General features: G+C 42.9%; 1 protein-coding gene across 8 annotated transcripts in view; it reads right to left on the bottom strand.

Annotated features, from left to right (window-relative positions):
• inpp4b (inositol polyphosphate-4-phosphatase type II B) overlaps nucleotides 1–13,965 on the bottom strand; it is a 269,882-nt gene that overhangs the window by 209,483 nt on the left and 46,434 nt on the right. For 5 of the 8 annotated variants that reach the window (XM_069925288.1, XM_069925289.1, XM_069925296.1 and 2 more), the window contains exon 2: nucleotides 2,935–3,016. The exons of the other annotated variants lie outside the window; for them this stretch is intronic. In XM_069925288.1, the coding sequence (XP_069781389.1) occupies nucleotides 2,935–2,957 (23 nt within the window). In that variant the 5' untranslated portion in view covers nucleotides 2,958–3,016. The remainder of the gene's footprint in view (nucleotides 1–2,934; nucleotides 3,017–13,965) is intronic. 8 annotated transcript variants of the gene reach the window in all.

Raw genomic sequence — 13,965 nt, 5'->3', positions numbered from 1 at the left:
GCAAGGACAAAATACAAACTGAATGACCCATCATACCCCAGACACACTCTCCTCTCTCTTCCCATTGGGGAGAAGGCTTAAGAGTGTGGGCATGCACCAACAGGCTTAAAAACAGTTTCTTTCTCACAGCCATCAGGACTGCCCTTGCTTGATGCTAATTGATCTTTTTTTTCATGTGCTCTTCACATGGCTACGTGAATGTTAGAGATAACCTGTTAATTTACTCATAGAATACTTCTCGCTTTATTAGTTTTTTGTGGCAAACAAACAAATATTGATGTGTTTAACAAATTTCAGAGTTTTTCAAGAAGGTTACTAGGAAAGTTGATGAAGGAAAGGCTGTGGAAGTTGTCTATATAGACTTTAGAAGGGCCTTTGAAAGGTCCCACATGGAGGTTCGTCAGGAAGGTTCAGTCGATAAGCATTCATGGTGAAGTAGTGAACTAGATTTGATAATGGCTGGATGGGAGAAGCCAGAGAATAGTGGTGGATGATTGTTTCACAGACTGGACGCCTGTGACTAATGGTGTGCCTCAGGGATCAGTGCTGGGACTATTGTTGTTTGTCATCAATATCAATGATCTGGATGATAGTATGGTAAATTAGATCAGCAAGTTTGCAGATGACACTAAGATTGGAGGTGGACAGCGAAGAAGGTTTTCAAAGCTTGCCGAGGGATCTGGACCAGCTGGGAAAATGCCAGATAGAATTAATGCAGACAAGTGTGAGGTGTTGCATTTTGGAAGGACAAATTGAGTTAAGACATAAACGGTAAATGCTGAGGAGTGCGATAGAACAGAGGGATCTGGAAGTACAGATACATAATTCCCTGAAAGTGGCATCACAAGTGGATAGGTTTGTAAGAGAGCTTTTGGCATATTGGTCTTCATAAATATGCCAAAAGCATATTGATGATTATAGGAGTTGGGATGTTATGCTAAAGTTGTATAAGACATTGGTGAGGCCAAATTTGGAATATTGTGTGCAGTTTTGGCCACCTAAATATTTCAATAAGATAGAAAGGATGCAGGGATAATTTGCTAGGATATTGCCCGGACTTCAGGAAAGGTTAAACATGTTAGGACTTTATTCCCTGGAACATAGAAGAATGAGGGAAGATTTGATAGAGGTATTTAAAATATAAGGAGGATAGATGAGTAAATGTAGATAAGGGTAGGTGAGATACAAACCAGAGGACATGGGTTAAGAGTGAAAGGGGAAAGGTTTAGGGGGAACATTTTCACACAGAGAGTGGTGGGAGTGTGGAATTAGTTGCCAGCTAAAGTGGTGAATGTGGGCTTAATTTTAACATTTAGGAAGAATTTAGACAGGTTCATGGACAGGAGAGGTATGAAGGCAATGGAATGGGTGAAGGTCAGTGAGACTAGGCAAATAAAAAGGTCCAGCACAGACTAGAAGAGCCGAAGGAGCCTGTTTCTCTGCTGCAGTGTTCCATGGTTCTAACCGGTTCTTTACTGTCCAAGTGTTCTAGAGCTTTGTATAGAGTCAGTGAGATGACATCCGTCATAGACCTGTTGCTATAATAGGCGAACTGGAACATAGCTGTGTCACTCTCAGACAGGAGCTGATGTGGATCAACACCAACCTTTCAAAACACTTCATCACTGTTGATGTAAGTGCTGCTGGTTGACAGTCATTAAAGCAGGTTTTTACACCCTTCTTGGGCACCAGTATGAATGAAGTCAGTTTGAAACAGGTGAGAATCACACCCTGCTGGAGTGAGATGTTGAAGAATACATTGGTAAGTTGGTCAGCAAAATTTTAACACTTGGCCAGGTATTCCATCCTGGCCAAATGTTTTCCTTGGATTCACTCTCCTGAAGGCAGCACACACATCATCCTCAGATACAGACTGGATGGAACATCAGGGGACGTTGGGATGCAGAGGAAAAAAAAAAATCAGCCTGCTTGACTAATACCTCAAACACCACTTTAAATATACATTCTCTTCCCTTGAAATGTTGCCTGTACGATCTACAAAATGCACTCCAGTTTTTAATTTGATCAGCACAAATCACACCTCCAAAATTCATGATACTCCACCACAAAAGTAATTTTTCTGTTTGTCACATTTACCCTGTAGAAACTAGGAGCTGCACAATCTGTTGCACAATGACAGAATTTCAAAAAGTTATTGCCATAAAATATAATTGCTTGTGAATATTCAGTGAGGTGCAATTTGTTTCTCTACAAATCCAATTTCCTTCAAAATTCCTTTATTTCCTTTGTCTTTTTCTATTCTCTTTGTTGCATTAATCATTTCATTTTCTGCTTTTACTTTGAAAAGCACCTAGTGGAGACTTCTCCCTTCCAACTCAATACAGTCTCGGAGTTGCCATAATAAAGTAGTCAAATGAGAAGAAACAATCTTTCTTATCTATTCCACTGCTAGTCAAGTTCGAACTGAACCCCAGCAATGTTGCATCAGTCAGTTTGATTTTTCATCTAAATGGACGAGAGAAAAAAAGAAAGCTATTTAACTCTAGTTTACATCAATCACGTTCCATGATCCTCAAGATAGCATTTTCTGAATATTTCTACGGCAGAGGAAGATTCTTGATAAGGAATAGAGGATGAAAGGTTACTTTAGCTGTGATGTTACGGTTACAATCAAATCAGTCATGATCCTACTAAATGGTGAAGTATCTTTGAGGGAATGAATAATCACATCCTGCTCCTAACTTGTATGCTCAAATGTGTTTACGCTATCCATGTAAATCAAATAGCAAGAAGGAGCTCAAGCTTCAAGTTCATTCCTCTCAAGCTCAGAGAACTGAGGTCAATTGTTGTGACCATTCTTCCACATAACCTCCAAACTGAGTATTAAAAATTTCTATGGTTCAGTGCAATGAACTTAGTAAATCATTGAGGGGAACCATCAATTGTTGCTTTTGATTTAAGTACACTACTGACCAGTTTTCAGAAGAATCAAGCATCTGTTGGATTATATGCTGGGTAGTTTCAACTCAAAATGCCTTTCACAGTTTCTTGAAGTCTAAGATAATGAGAAGAGCAAAAGGAAAACCAGAGACATTAATCAACGAGGAAATAATCTGATGAAAGATCAACAACCTGAAACATTAATTCTGCTTCTCTCTCTTTTCCCTGACCTGTTGACTACCACCAGCTCTTTCATCTGTATTGCCCGTTTCTGAACTCTGCACTTTTTTTTCTTTTTGAAATAATTAAATTGGTCTGTTTCCCCTACCACTAAGATTCAAGGGCTGGAAGAAGAAATAGAAATGAAGATAGATAAGGAAATAGATGGAATTAAAATTAAATTAGGACTTTTAGAGTATGTAGAGGAAATGATGCTTGAATTACAAGGGGGAAAAAAATCAGAAAAAGATTGATTTCATGATTCTTTTGGAATAATTCAAATGAGAGACCACACTTCAAATTATTCTTTTTCTGGGCTGCAGAGGTTGAATGGATTTGCAGGAACATTAACCACCCACTTACACAGTTATCTGGCAAACCTAATTTCCTGCATCAAATTTAATTAGCAATTAATTTACAAATGCAACATTTTCAGGAATCTCACAAGAAAGATTGAGGGTGAGCTTTCATTTCACGAAGCTAAGCGCTCAATAATTCAGTTTAGTCAAGTACGTGGCCAATTTCCCCACAAGATGCTGAAGATTTACACACCAACAACAAAAGGCAATATTAAAAGACATTAGTTTTGCAACACAATCTGGATATACACGTTTGGTAAAAATGCTTTCCAGAACAACATACAAAAAGCTAGACATAACCGCAAGTGATGTCAGTTAATCTGTTAATTTACCAATGATATTCCACACCTTGTAAATTTTAATCAAACATTCCTTTAAACAAGTTGATGCTCACTTCAAAAAAAAATACAGAAAAAGTCATACGAATTCAAGCATATCTGTTTATATCACCACCAATAATTTTAATGTCTGGTTTATATCATGTATCACAGTCTAAATTCTTAACAGGTTTTCTTCAGGGAATCTGATTCATAAAGATATCTCTTAAGCATCTTCAACTCTGTGACTGCAATTCATAGCCGGAAGGAGGCAAATCAGTATGTCTTGCACTGATGAAAGGCAAGAAAAATTCCTCTGCTAAAATGGTCATTCTAAGCCATTGCATTTGTTTATGCTTTTGATGAACAGTCACAATTCTTAGTATTCTCATGGCAACTAATTTATCTGTCCTTTAAATCACCAAATTTTTGATCTGATAAAATTAATATTAAACAGTAATTAGCTCCAACCTGCATCAGTTAAGCAAATGTGACATATTGTTATTTTCTAAGTAAACAATCTTAATAGCTTCAATAAAAAAAATATTTCTTGAACTTAAAAATAGTGAGCCAAACTGTTAAATTATTTTCCTATTTCACAACATTGCATTCAGGATTTATCACCACCTTGGATGCAATTGAGACAGTCAAAACACCACAAATTCATCCGAGTGAAAAGTGCAGTTGCCTGCATCTGTCGTCTATCTGTCGTCAGTAGGGCCCACCAATTGGTTCCAAAGCAACTATCAAGCTGACACCAGTTCATATCAACCTCTAATCATTTATAATTATACCCCAAGTCTGCATGAACAAAAAAGCTGGGATGCTTTCATTGGCCAAGGTACATAAAGGAAAATATAGAATCTAATATAGAATATAGTCAAATTCATGTTCTTGTTTCTGAGGGCAGATTTGTAGACTATGAATTACCATCCTCATTTTAGGAATTGTTGTAATCCAGGAGCAATGAAAAAGAAATAGATTTAGTCTGACTTTCAAAGTAAGAAACAAGTAGCTCTCCTAACTGAATTCCATTTTGGTACAGGTGACCATATCCTGATAGAGCTGATACACAATGGTGCACCAAGCTTGCAAGTGCAAATTTATGGATATTATCCCAGACACAAAACATCTTTATTCAGATGACAGTGGACCATTCAGCCATGTTTCTACCAAAATCTTCATGTAGATTCAAGATATTGCAAATGTTAAGTAACGTGTAACAAGACTGGTTATGAAAATCTTATCTCTTTTCATAAACTCTACGGTGAAATTTTAAAATTACTCTGAAAGACTTTATAAACTCATTTGATACAGAATATGATGTCCAGCAATTCACTGAAAATATTACTTTGCTTAAAGGAAAGGCAGGACAGAAAGAGTTCAAAGATTCAGATGATCAAATTAATGATTGAACCGTAGTGGAACCACTGTATGGCTATTAGGACTGTCTGTAAGTATGTATTGTATGGGCTGGCCCGCACCCTGCACCTGTGAGTCCTCCCTCCTGGAAATCCCCATAAAGGCTGTTACACCCAAATTCTTCCCTCAGTACCTGCCTTGGAACTGGGCCATTAACATATGAGATGCATTGATGTCTTAAGATGATTAAAGTCTATTAATCACAAGTATTGTGGTTGATTGATAGCACTACACGAACCTACTATAGTATAATTACTACGCAATCAGAGGTGTCCCTCCTCTGTATTTATATTTGTTTTGTACCATGATCTTCCTGAATAAGTGCGAATGAGGCCTGACTAATCTGGTAAACCACTGTGTATGTTTGGATGTGCTAGGACACATCCCTTGATGACTGTGCCTAAGGCTCCTCCTACTGGCCCCTGAATAAAGGCAATTGTGCCACAACTCACTCCTCATTTCAGGGCAGTCGACCAGCATGGGTGTACATTCATTCTGTAGTTAATAAAAGACTATAAGTTTCTCTACAACTTCTAGCCTTCTAAGTTATTGATGGTGCATCAATTTTATTAAAGTACCTGTTAAAATACCTGAGAAAACGCTGCCTGCCGGAAGATGCAGTTTGTGCTGACTTCAGGAAGAAAGGGACACTATGCCAAAGTGTGTAAATCCAGGTCATCCTCCAAACCGAATAGTGCCACGTGGAGGACACTATCTTGGAGATTGCCATCTCCTCAACCTGGCAGTGCCTCATGCGAACTGTGGGGGCAGCCATCTGGGACATTGCCATCTTCCCAATCCAGCAACACCACATGTGGACCAATGGGGGCTGCTATCTTGGAACAGAATGCCCAAACACTCCACAGCATCTACAGAATCTGAGAGCGACTCAGTAGTGGCTTCTATCACACTAGACCAGGGGAGCCCTCACCAACTCAATGATGGATATCGGGGTCATCGCCACGTGACAAGCTGCCTGTTCGACAGAGAACTTCATCCACCCTGACATGATGCAGCCCTACTCCCTTGCAGTAAGGCCAGTAAACCACAAAGACTCCTTGGCCTCAAGGTCCCAAACAGCAGATGTCCACAGTTACTGTGTATGGACTCTGACGTTATGGGGCACAGACTACGAAAACATTAAACTCCTTGTGATGCTGCAGCTTTATGCTGACGTGCTACTGGGACTGGACTTCCAATGCCACCTTAAGATTGCCATAATGGATTACGACAGGCCCCATCCCCCCTCTCACTGTCTGTAACCAGCAATTTTTAAACGGCTCACTGCATTCCACCCACGGAAACCCCCCAGCCTCTCCTCCTTTCACAGCTCATCTATGCGGGCTCAATTTTGACATTTAAAAAGAAAGGATGGGAGGAGTAAGGGGTGCTTATAGACTAGGTGCAGGTCAATGGAACAAGGCAGAATAATAGTTCTGCACACTCAAGATAGCCTGGGCTGTGTGATCAATTATGTTATATTTTATATTGTATATAGATATGATTCAAAAGGAGATAAATTGAGGCAGTTTTATTTAGTGTAGGTCACAAACAAACACTTCAAAACAGATCACATTTAAAATGCCAGAGCTCTGCTCAAGCCAGACAGTTCAGGTTCCGTGTGCCTTTGCAAAATCTTTGAAGAATGCCTATAAGGACTTCGCAAGTAGGTGTTAATTGGACATGCTGTGGAGTAATGGATTATTGTTTTGGAAAGCAACAGATGAACAAACTCAGAAGATTGAGTCCGGAGCTGCATTTTGTCTGAGTGCAGTTGGCTGTTCTAAGAGGGTCATGTGGTTATTTTTCTCAGAGAGAGAGAGAGAGAGAAAGAGAGAGAGAGAAAATTGAGTTCTACAGTTCAGCTGGGACTGGAACATGACAAGCTGGCAAGCTTGTGGAAAAGCCCCATTTTGAAGACAGGATGTGAGTTCTTAGTTCAGCCTGGTCAAAGCCCTTGTAGTCTGTACAAGAGATGGCTGGCTGTATAATGTTTCACTTGAATTAAGGGAAACAGAAAAGGAACTCTGTTGTGAGCTGAAAGAAAGAGGTTATCATCTGGAAAACCCTGATGGGGCAAGGTACTTCAGTAAGACACTGAAGTGGCTGATCGGAAGGGATCAGTTGTGGGTGTCCAATGAGCAATGACTCTCTCTGAAAAGCAACAAGAACCTTCCTGAGTGGTAACAATTTACCTTTCAAACTCCAAAGCCTGATGAAGATTCATAAATGTTAAATTCTGTGCACAGTTTAAGAATTTCCTGATACCAGTGAACTTGGAGGAGTGAGAAGTGAGATTGGATTGTGAATCAAAAAACTTTTCTAAACATTTACATATTACATTCACACGTGCTTAGAATTAGAAGGGAGTTGTTAATAGTAATAAGTTAGACTTTGCTCTTGATTTCATCTTTAAAGATAATTAAAAGTAACTTGTTTAAGTAACCATTTGTCTTGGTGAATTTATATTGCTGCTGGGTTTTGGGGTCCTCTGGGCTCATGACACTCATTTCTGTGCTGTAGTGTTCCATCATTCTATCTACCATTCCCTCAGTTTCCTACTCACTGCCTACACTGACATTTAATTTTACCATTTCTGATATCTCAAAAGCATACGTGTTGACCATTAGTTTGCTTAGCATCTGAATATTAGGAATTAATTTCAGATTTATTGTCAGAGTACTGTACATATAACCCTGAGATTCTTTTTACTGTGGATGAGGTAGAATTACCACTTATTAGTAGTGCAAAAAAAACTGTACATGGCCTATACATGTAAACAAATAAAGAACTGTAAACAGATAATGAATGTAAACAAACTGACTGTGCAACGCAGAGAATTTTTTAAAAATCAATGAAGTGCAAAAGTAAGAGTCCTTGATTGAGTTTGTTGTTGAGGGGTCTGATGGTGGAGGGGTAGCAGCTGTTCCTGAACCTGGTGGTGTGTTTGTGTTTTTGGTACTTAAAACTTCTTTCCTGATGAGAACATTGGGTAGTGTGGATCTATGATGACTGCTGCTGCTCTCTGACAGCACCATTCCCTGCAGATCTTCTCGATAGTGCGAGCATTTTGCCTGATGTCCTGGGCTGTATCCACTACATTTTGGAGGGTTTTACACTCAGAGGTATTGGTGTCCCCATACCAGACTGTGATTTAGCCAGTCAGCAACTTTCCACCACACATCTGTAGAAATTTGCCAGTGTTTCTAGTGTCATACCAGACTTCTAATAACTCCTGAAGTAGAGGCACTGACATGCTTTCCTCATGATGCCATTAATGTGTTGGGTCTAGGAAAGATCCTCTGAGATAGTGACTCCCAAGAACTTCCCTCTCCACCTCTGATTCCCCCAATGATCACTGGACTGTATACCTCTGGTTTTCCTTCCTGAAGTCAACAACCAGCTCTTTAGTTTTGGTGACACTGAGTGCAAGGTTGTTGTTGGTGCACCATTCAGCCAAATTTTCAATCTCCCTCCTGTATGCAGACTCATCACCTTTCTTTATACAACACACTACTATGGTATCAGCCCTGTGGCACTCCAGTATTGATGGAGATTGTGGAGGAGATGTTCAGGAGTTTACTGATCTGTTTTTAGGGGATGATGGTTGAATGCTAAATTGTAGTTGTTAAAGAGCAAGGGAACAGTCATCGTTAGAGTTGGCAGAGTCACAGTTCTAAGACTTTGTCTCAACAGATTTCAGCGAGAACAAAGAGGTGAGGGATAGTAGGAGCTGAATAAGAAAGTGACCCTTTTCAAGGAACAAAAAGGATTCAGCAGGCAGGCACAGGTAAGGGCAGGTATTGGATACCATATATTTCATTCCTCCAGTTGTAAACAGTGGGAATGGCAGTCAAGGCAGGGGACTATTCCTCTTGCTGAATGTGGGTTAATGCGGAAGCCAGCAGTATCCTGATGACTTCATCTCCAAGAAGTGCATTCAGCTGCAACTCCTGACAAGCCAAGTTAAAGAATTGGAGCTGGAGTTAGATAAACTCCAGATCATTTGAGAGGCAGAGTGGGTGATAGACAGGAGTTACAGGGATACTATCACACCTAGGAGGCAGGAGTCAGGAGATGGAAAGGAAAATGGAATGGGCAGGCAGGAGAGGGCACCACTGTGGCAAGTCCCTTCAATAACAAGTATACCAATTTGGATTCTGTTGGGGACAAGAGGGGGAATTTCGTGAAATACCTGCGTACACAGGAAGCAAATCAAGAAGAGTATACAACAAGATTGTATACTTGTTGAAACCAGCACTGGGGGAGCAGAATGTGGTGCTCCTATTGCAAGTGACATAAACTCTGAGACAGAAGTTTCATAAATTGTAGATATTTCTGAAAAACCCAGAGAGGAAAAAGAGGATGTCAAGAAAAGTGAGAGTACTGCAAAGTCTGCAAAAGAGATAGTAGTGTGCCTGACTTGAATTTCAATGACCCTTCCTACTGGCTCTACAGTTGCAGTTGTGGCAGCCCACAATTGTGGAGATTGGGCTGGCACATCGCGCTGCAGCAGACGCGGACAGAGATCGCTAAAGCGACACCCAGGACAATGAACCAGCAGGGATAGAAGCCCTAAAATGGGATTGGTCATGCTGCCAAGCTAAATCAGCAGAAACAAGCTGGGGAAGAAGGGCATTCATATGCATGGATGTTCCTGGCCGCTATTGTTATTCATATGGCTGATGCAGTCAATCAGCAAAAACGGCAGGAACTTGACAGTATAAAAGCAGCCTTTCCCACCCTAATAAAAGCCACTTTCAGGTGCACACAATACCCGAAGCAGCCTATTATACTCCTATGTGGCTGTCGGGTGGCCACCTGAAAGTGGAGAACCCAGCCAGGAGGTTTACCTACCCAACCCTTCTCCTGTAGGTATAATATCCTGCTCCAAGAATCCCCTCTTGCACCTGAAAGCAGCTCAGGCAAAGCTGCTAGCAGCTTTCAGGTGCCTAGCAGTTAGTAGGCTGTTGACAGCCCCGCTGCGGACGCCCACCCTCCCCGCTGCGGACGCCCACCCTCCCCGCTGCGGACGCCCACCCTCCCCGCTGCGGACGCCCACCCTCCCCGCTGCGGACGCCCACCCTCCCCGCTGCGGACGCCCACCCTCCCCGCTGCGGACGCCCACCCTCCCCGCTGCGGACGCCCACCCTCCCCGCTGCGGACGCCCACCCTCCCCGCTGCGGACGCCCACCCTCCCCGCTGCGGACGCCCACCCTCCCCGCTGCGGACGCCCACCCTCCCCGCTGCGGACGCCCACCCTCCCCGCTGCGGACGCCCACCCTCCCCGCTGCGGACGCCCACCCTCCCCGCTGCGGACGCCCACCCTCCCCGCTGCGGACGCCCACCCTCCCCGCTGCGGACGCCCACCCTCCCCGCTGCGGACGCCCACCCTCCCCGCTGCGGACGCCCACCCTCCCCGCTGCGGACGCCCACCCTCCCCGCTGCGGACGCCCACCCTCCCCGCTGCGGACGCCCACCCTCCCCGCTGCGGACGCCCACCCTCCCCGCTGCGGACGCCCACCCTCCCCGCTGCGGACGCCCACCCTCCCCGCTGCGGACGCCCACCCTCCCCGCTGCGGACGCCCACCCTCCCCGCTGCGGACGCCCACCCTCCCCGCTGCGGACGCCCACCCTCCCCGCTGCGGACGCCCACCCTCCCCGCTGCGGACGCCCACCCTCCCCGCTGCGGACGCCCACCCTCCCCGCTGCGGACGCCCACCCTCCCCGCTGCGGATGCCCACCCTCCCCGCTGCCTGACAGTCCCCTGGCATGGGACTACAGGGCTTGGGCAGCCAACAGAGGGGTATGGGGTTTACATACGCACACAAAATCCTGCCAAATTTAAAATGTGAGAGCTTTCAATAAGTCAGGATTCTCAGGGATGTCCACCCCAGACCCGTACATCACCCCCGCTGCCCTAGTCCTGTACTCCCCCACCCGCCAACCGTCCCAGTCCCGCACTCCACCGCCCACCGGCCGCCCCAGCCCCACACTTCCCCCACCCGCCGGCCGCCCCAGCCCCGCACCCGAGGGGCTTCAGGCAGCAATGAAGGGGGTGTCAGGCAGTGGGGAGACAAGCTGTCAGACTACTGCCCCTGCTCGGAGCCAGCGTTTGCTCAGTGGCCCCTCTCCCCGCATCTGACCTTTCAGGTGGAAGAACACCTCCTTCAGTGCTGCCACCTGAATATCTCTTCATAAACACTTGCAGCCTGCTCCGGAGCTGCATTCTCCAGGTGATTCCACCTGAAAGCAGCTAGAGTGAGTGAGCTTAACCTTCCAGACTGTGTGTGCGTGTTTCTTTGTAGTGGTCAGCTACACAGTGATAATTTGCGACAGCTTATAATACAACATGGGTTACAGCAGGTTGTATCACATGATTTTCGCAAAGATTTTGTTACGAGCCCAGAGGACCCCAAAACCCAGTGGTAATAGACAATGGTCACTTAAACAGAAGTTGCTTTTAATTTTCTTTAAACATTAAAAACAGGATAAAACTTTAACTAATTACTGTTAACCACTTAATCTAACTTAACCCCCTTCTAATTCTAAGATCATATGTATGTAATGTGTATATGTTCAGGAAAGTTCTTTGATTCACAATCCAATCATTCACTTCTCACTCCTCCAAGTTCACCGGTATTAGGCTATTCTTATACTGTGCACAGAATATTTAGAGGTGGTTTGGGAGGAATTGTTAGAGCAGGTTGCACACACACATTTTAAAACACAGAATATTTGCAGGACTTTTGCAGAATGCTTTTTGCAGGAGGCAACAATGTATTGACAGTGGCTTGCCTGGGAGAGCATGTGATCTTTCAGTCAACAGAGAAGAGTTTTGCTCTCAGAGAGGGAAGGTGTGAAACAGAGAGGAGAGAGACAGAAATCCATTCCAGAGGACAAGCTGGCAAACTTTGGAAGGCTCGCTGTGTGAAAGGTGACATGAAAGAAAGAGGATCATCTGGAGAACCCTGAAAGGGCAAGTTTCGTCAGCAAGGCTGATTGAGAAGGAATCAGTTGCAGATGTCCTGAAAAAGGAATCTCTCTCTGAAAACCAGCAAGACCCCTCCTGAGTGGTAACCATTTGTCTGTCAAGCACCAAAGACTGGTGAACTTTGTTAATGCTAACCTCTGAGCACAGTCCAAGAATTGCCTACAACCAGTGAGATTGGATTGTGATCCAAAAAACTTTTCTAATCTTAAATATACATTACACACACCTGCGCTTAGTATTAAAGGGGGGGATTAAGTAGTTAGGTAGGTTAAGTAATAAGTTAAAGTTCAATTCAGTTTTCTTGTTCAAATATAATTAAAAACTACTTATGTTTAAGTAACCCTGTGTTGTGGTGCATATCCATTGCTGCTGGTTTTGGGGTCCTCTGGACTCCGTAACATTATACTGTGCACAGAATTTAACATTTATGAATTTTCACCAGCTCTGGTGCTTAAAGGTAAATGCTTACAGCTCAGGAAGGTTTTCTTTGGTTTCAGAGAGAGATTTGTAGCTCTTTGGACACAAACTGATTTTCTCCGATCAGTACTTCAGTGTCTTGCCAAAGAAACTTGCCCAATCATGGGTTTTCCAAATGATAACCTCTTCTTCCAGGTTACCACAGAGTTCCTCTTGTTTCCCTTATTTCAGGAGAAACACTCAAGCCAGCCATTTCCTCTTGTAAGGACTACAAGTCTTCAAAATGAGGTTTTCAACAAGCCTGCCAGTTTGCCATGCTGCAGCCTCCAAAAGCCACTGCACACTCAGTTCTCGTTCTTTCTCTCTTTTTAAAAGAGAAAAATCCTGTTTGGTTTTTTTTCTCTCTCTGTTTGCAAAACCACATGACCCCTCTTAAAAGAGCATTGTTCAAAGTTTCTGTAAAGTCACTGTGGACATGTATCTACTTATGCATAGCTCTTGCATTTTAAATGAGATCTCTTTTGTGGTGTTTCTCAGTTTGTGAAGTGACCTACATACTAAACCCCCACAATCTTTCTTTTAAAGACATATTTATATATAATATAAAATATATTATAACCCGTCACAGTTCAAACAGAAGACTTTCTCTTATATACTACAAGAGGAGACGAGCAAATGGTGAAGAAATGGTGCCATCAATGGTTGATAATATTCACTCTCAAAGATGTTTTTTTTTGCTACAAGTTGCTCATCAAAAATAACAGGTGCATCATCCATTCAAGAAACAGGTTCAAAAGATTGGAAGAACATTCGAGCAATTCTTTCTTCACATGAGACTAATACTGACCATTTAGAAAACTATCAGACCTGGTGTGAGCTTGAATTGCATTTATCTAAAAGAAAAACCAGCAGAAAATTAGGCAAGACGAACAATATTGGTGACAAATCTTGCAACGCTTGATTGATTTGGTCAGAGTTCTTGGCATGCAAAACTTGTCATTCTGAGGTACAAATGAGAAGTTGGACAGTGCTAGCAATGGAAATTATTTAAGGTTTGTAGAATATCTGGGCCTTTTAGATTCTGCATGAATGAACATTTGCGCAGAGTTAAAGATCAAGAAACAATGGTTTACGACCTAAGAAGGTGCTATAAAGTAGCAAATTGTAACACATACAAAATCAGCCAAATACTATTAAATTATTCTGAACTGCATATAAAGGTTAAAACCTTGTATTTTTGATTCTTAGTTAATTTGGTGCCTATCTCTTTTAAAAAAAGTGTTGTTAGTAGTGTTACCATAGTGACTATGATGTAATATGCTGTAATATCCACACA

Source organism: Narcine bancroftii, chromosome 3 (assembly GCF_036971445.1).
Source record: "Narcine bancroftii isolate sNarBan1 chromosome 3, sNarBan1.hap1, whole genome shotgun sequence".
In the NCBI taxonomy this organism is placed as follows: Eukaryota; Metazoa; Chordata; class Chondrichthyes; order Torpediniformes; family Narcinidae; genus Narcine; species Narcine bancroftii.
The sequence above is the reverse complement of the archived record's forward strand: the minus strand, read 5'-3'. Positions and strand labels throughout refer to the sequence as shown.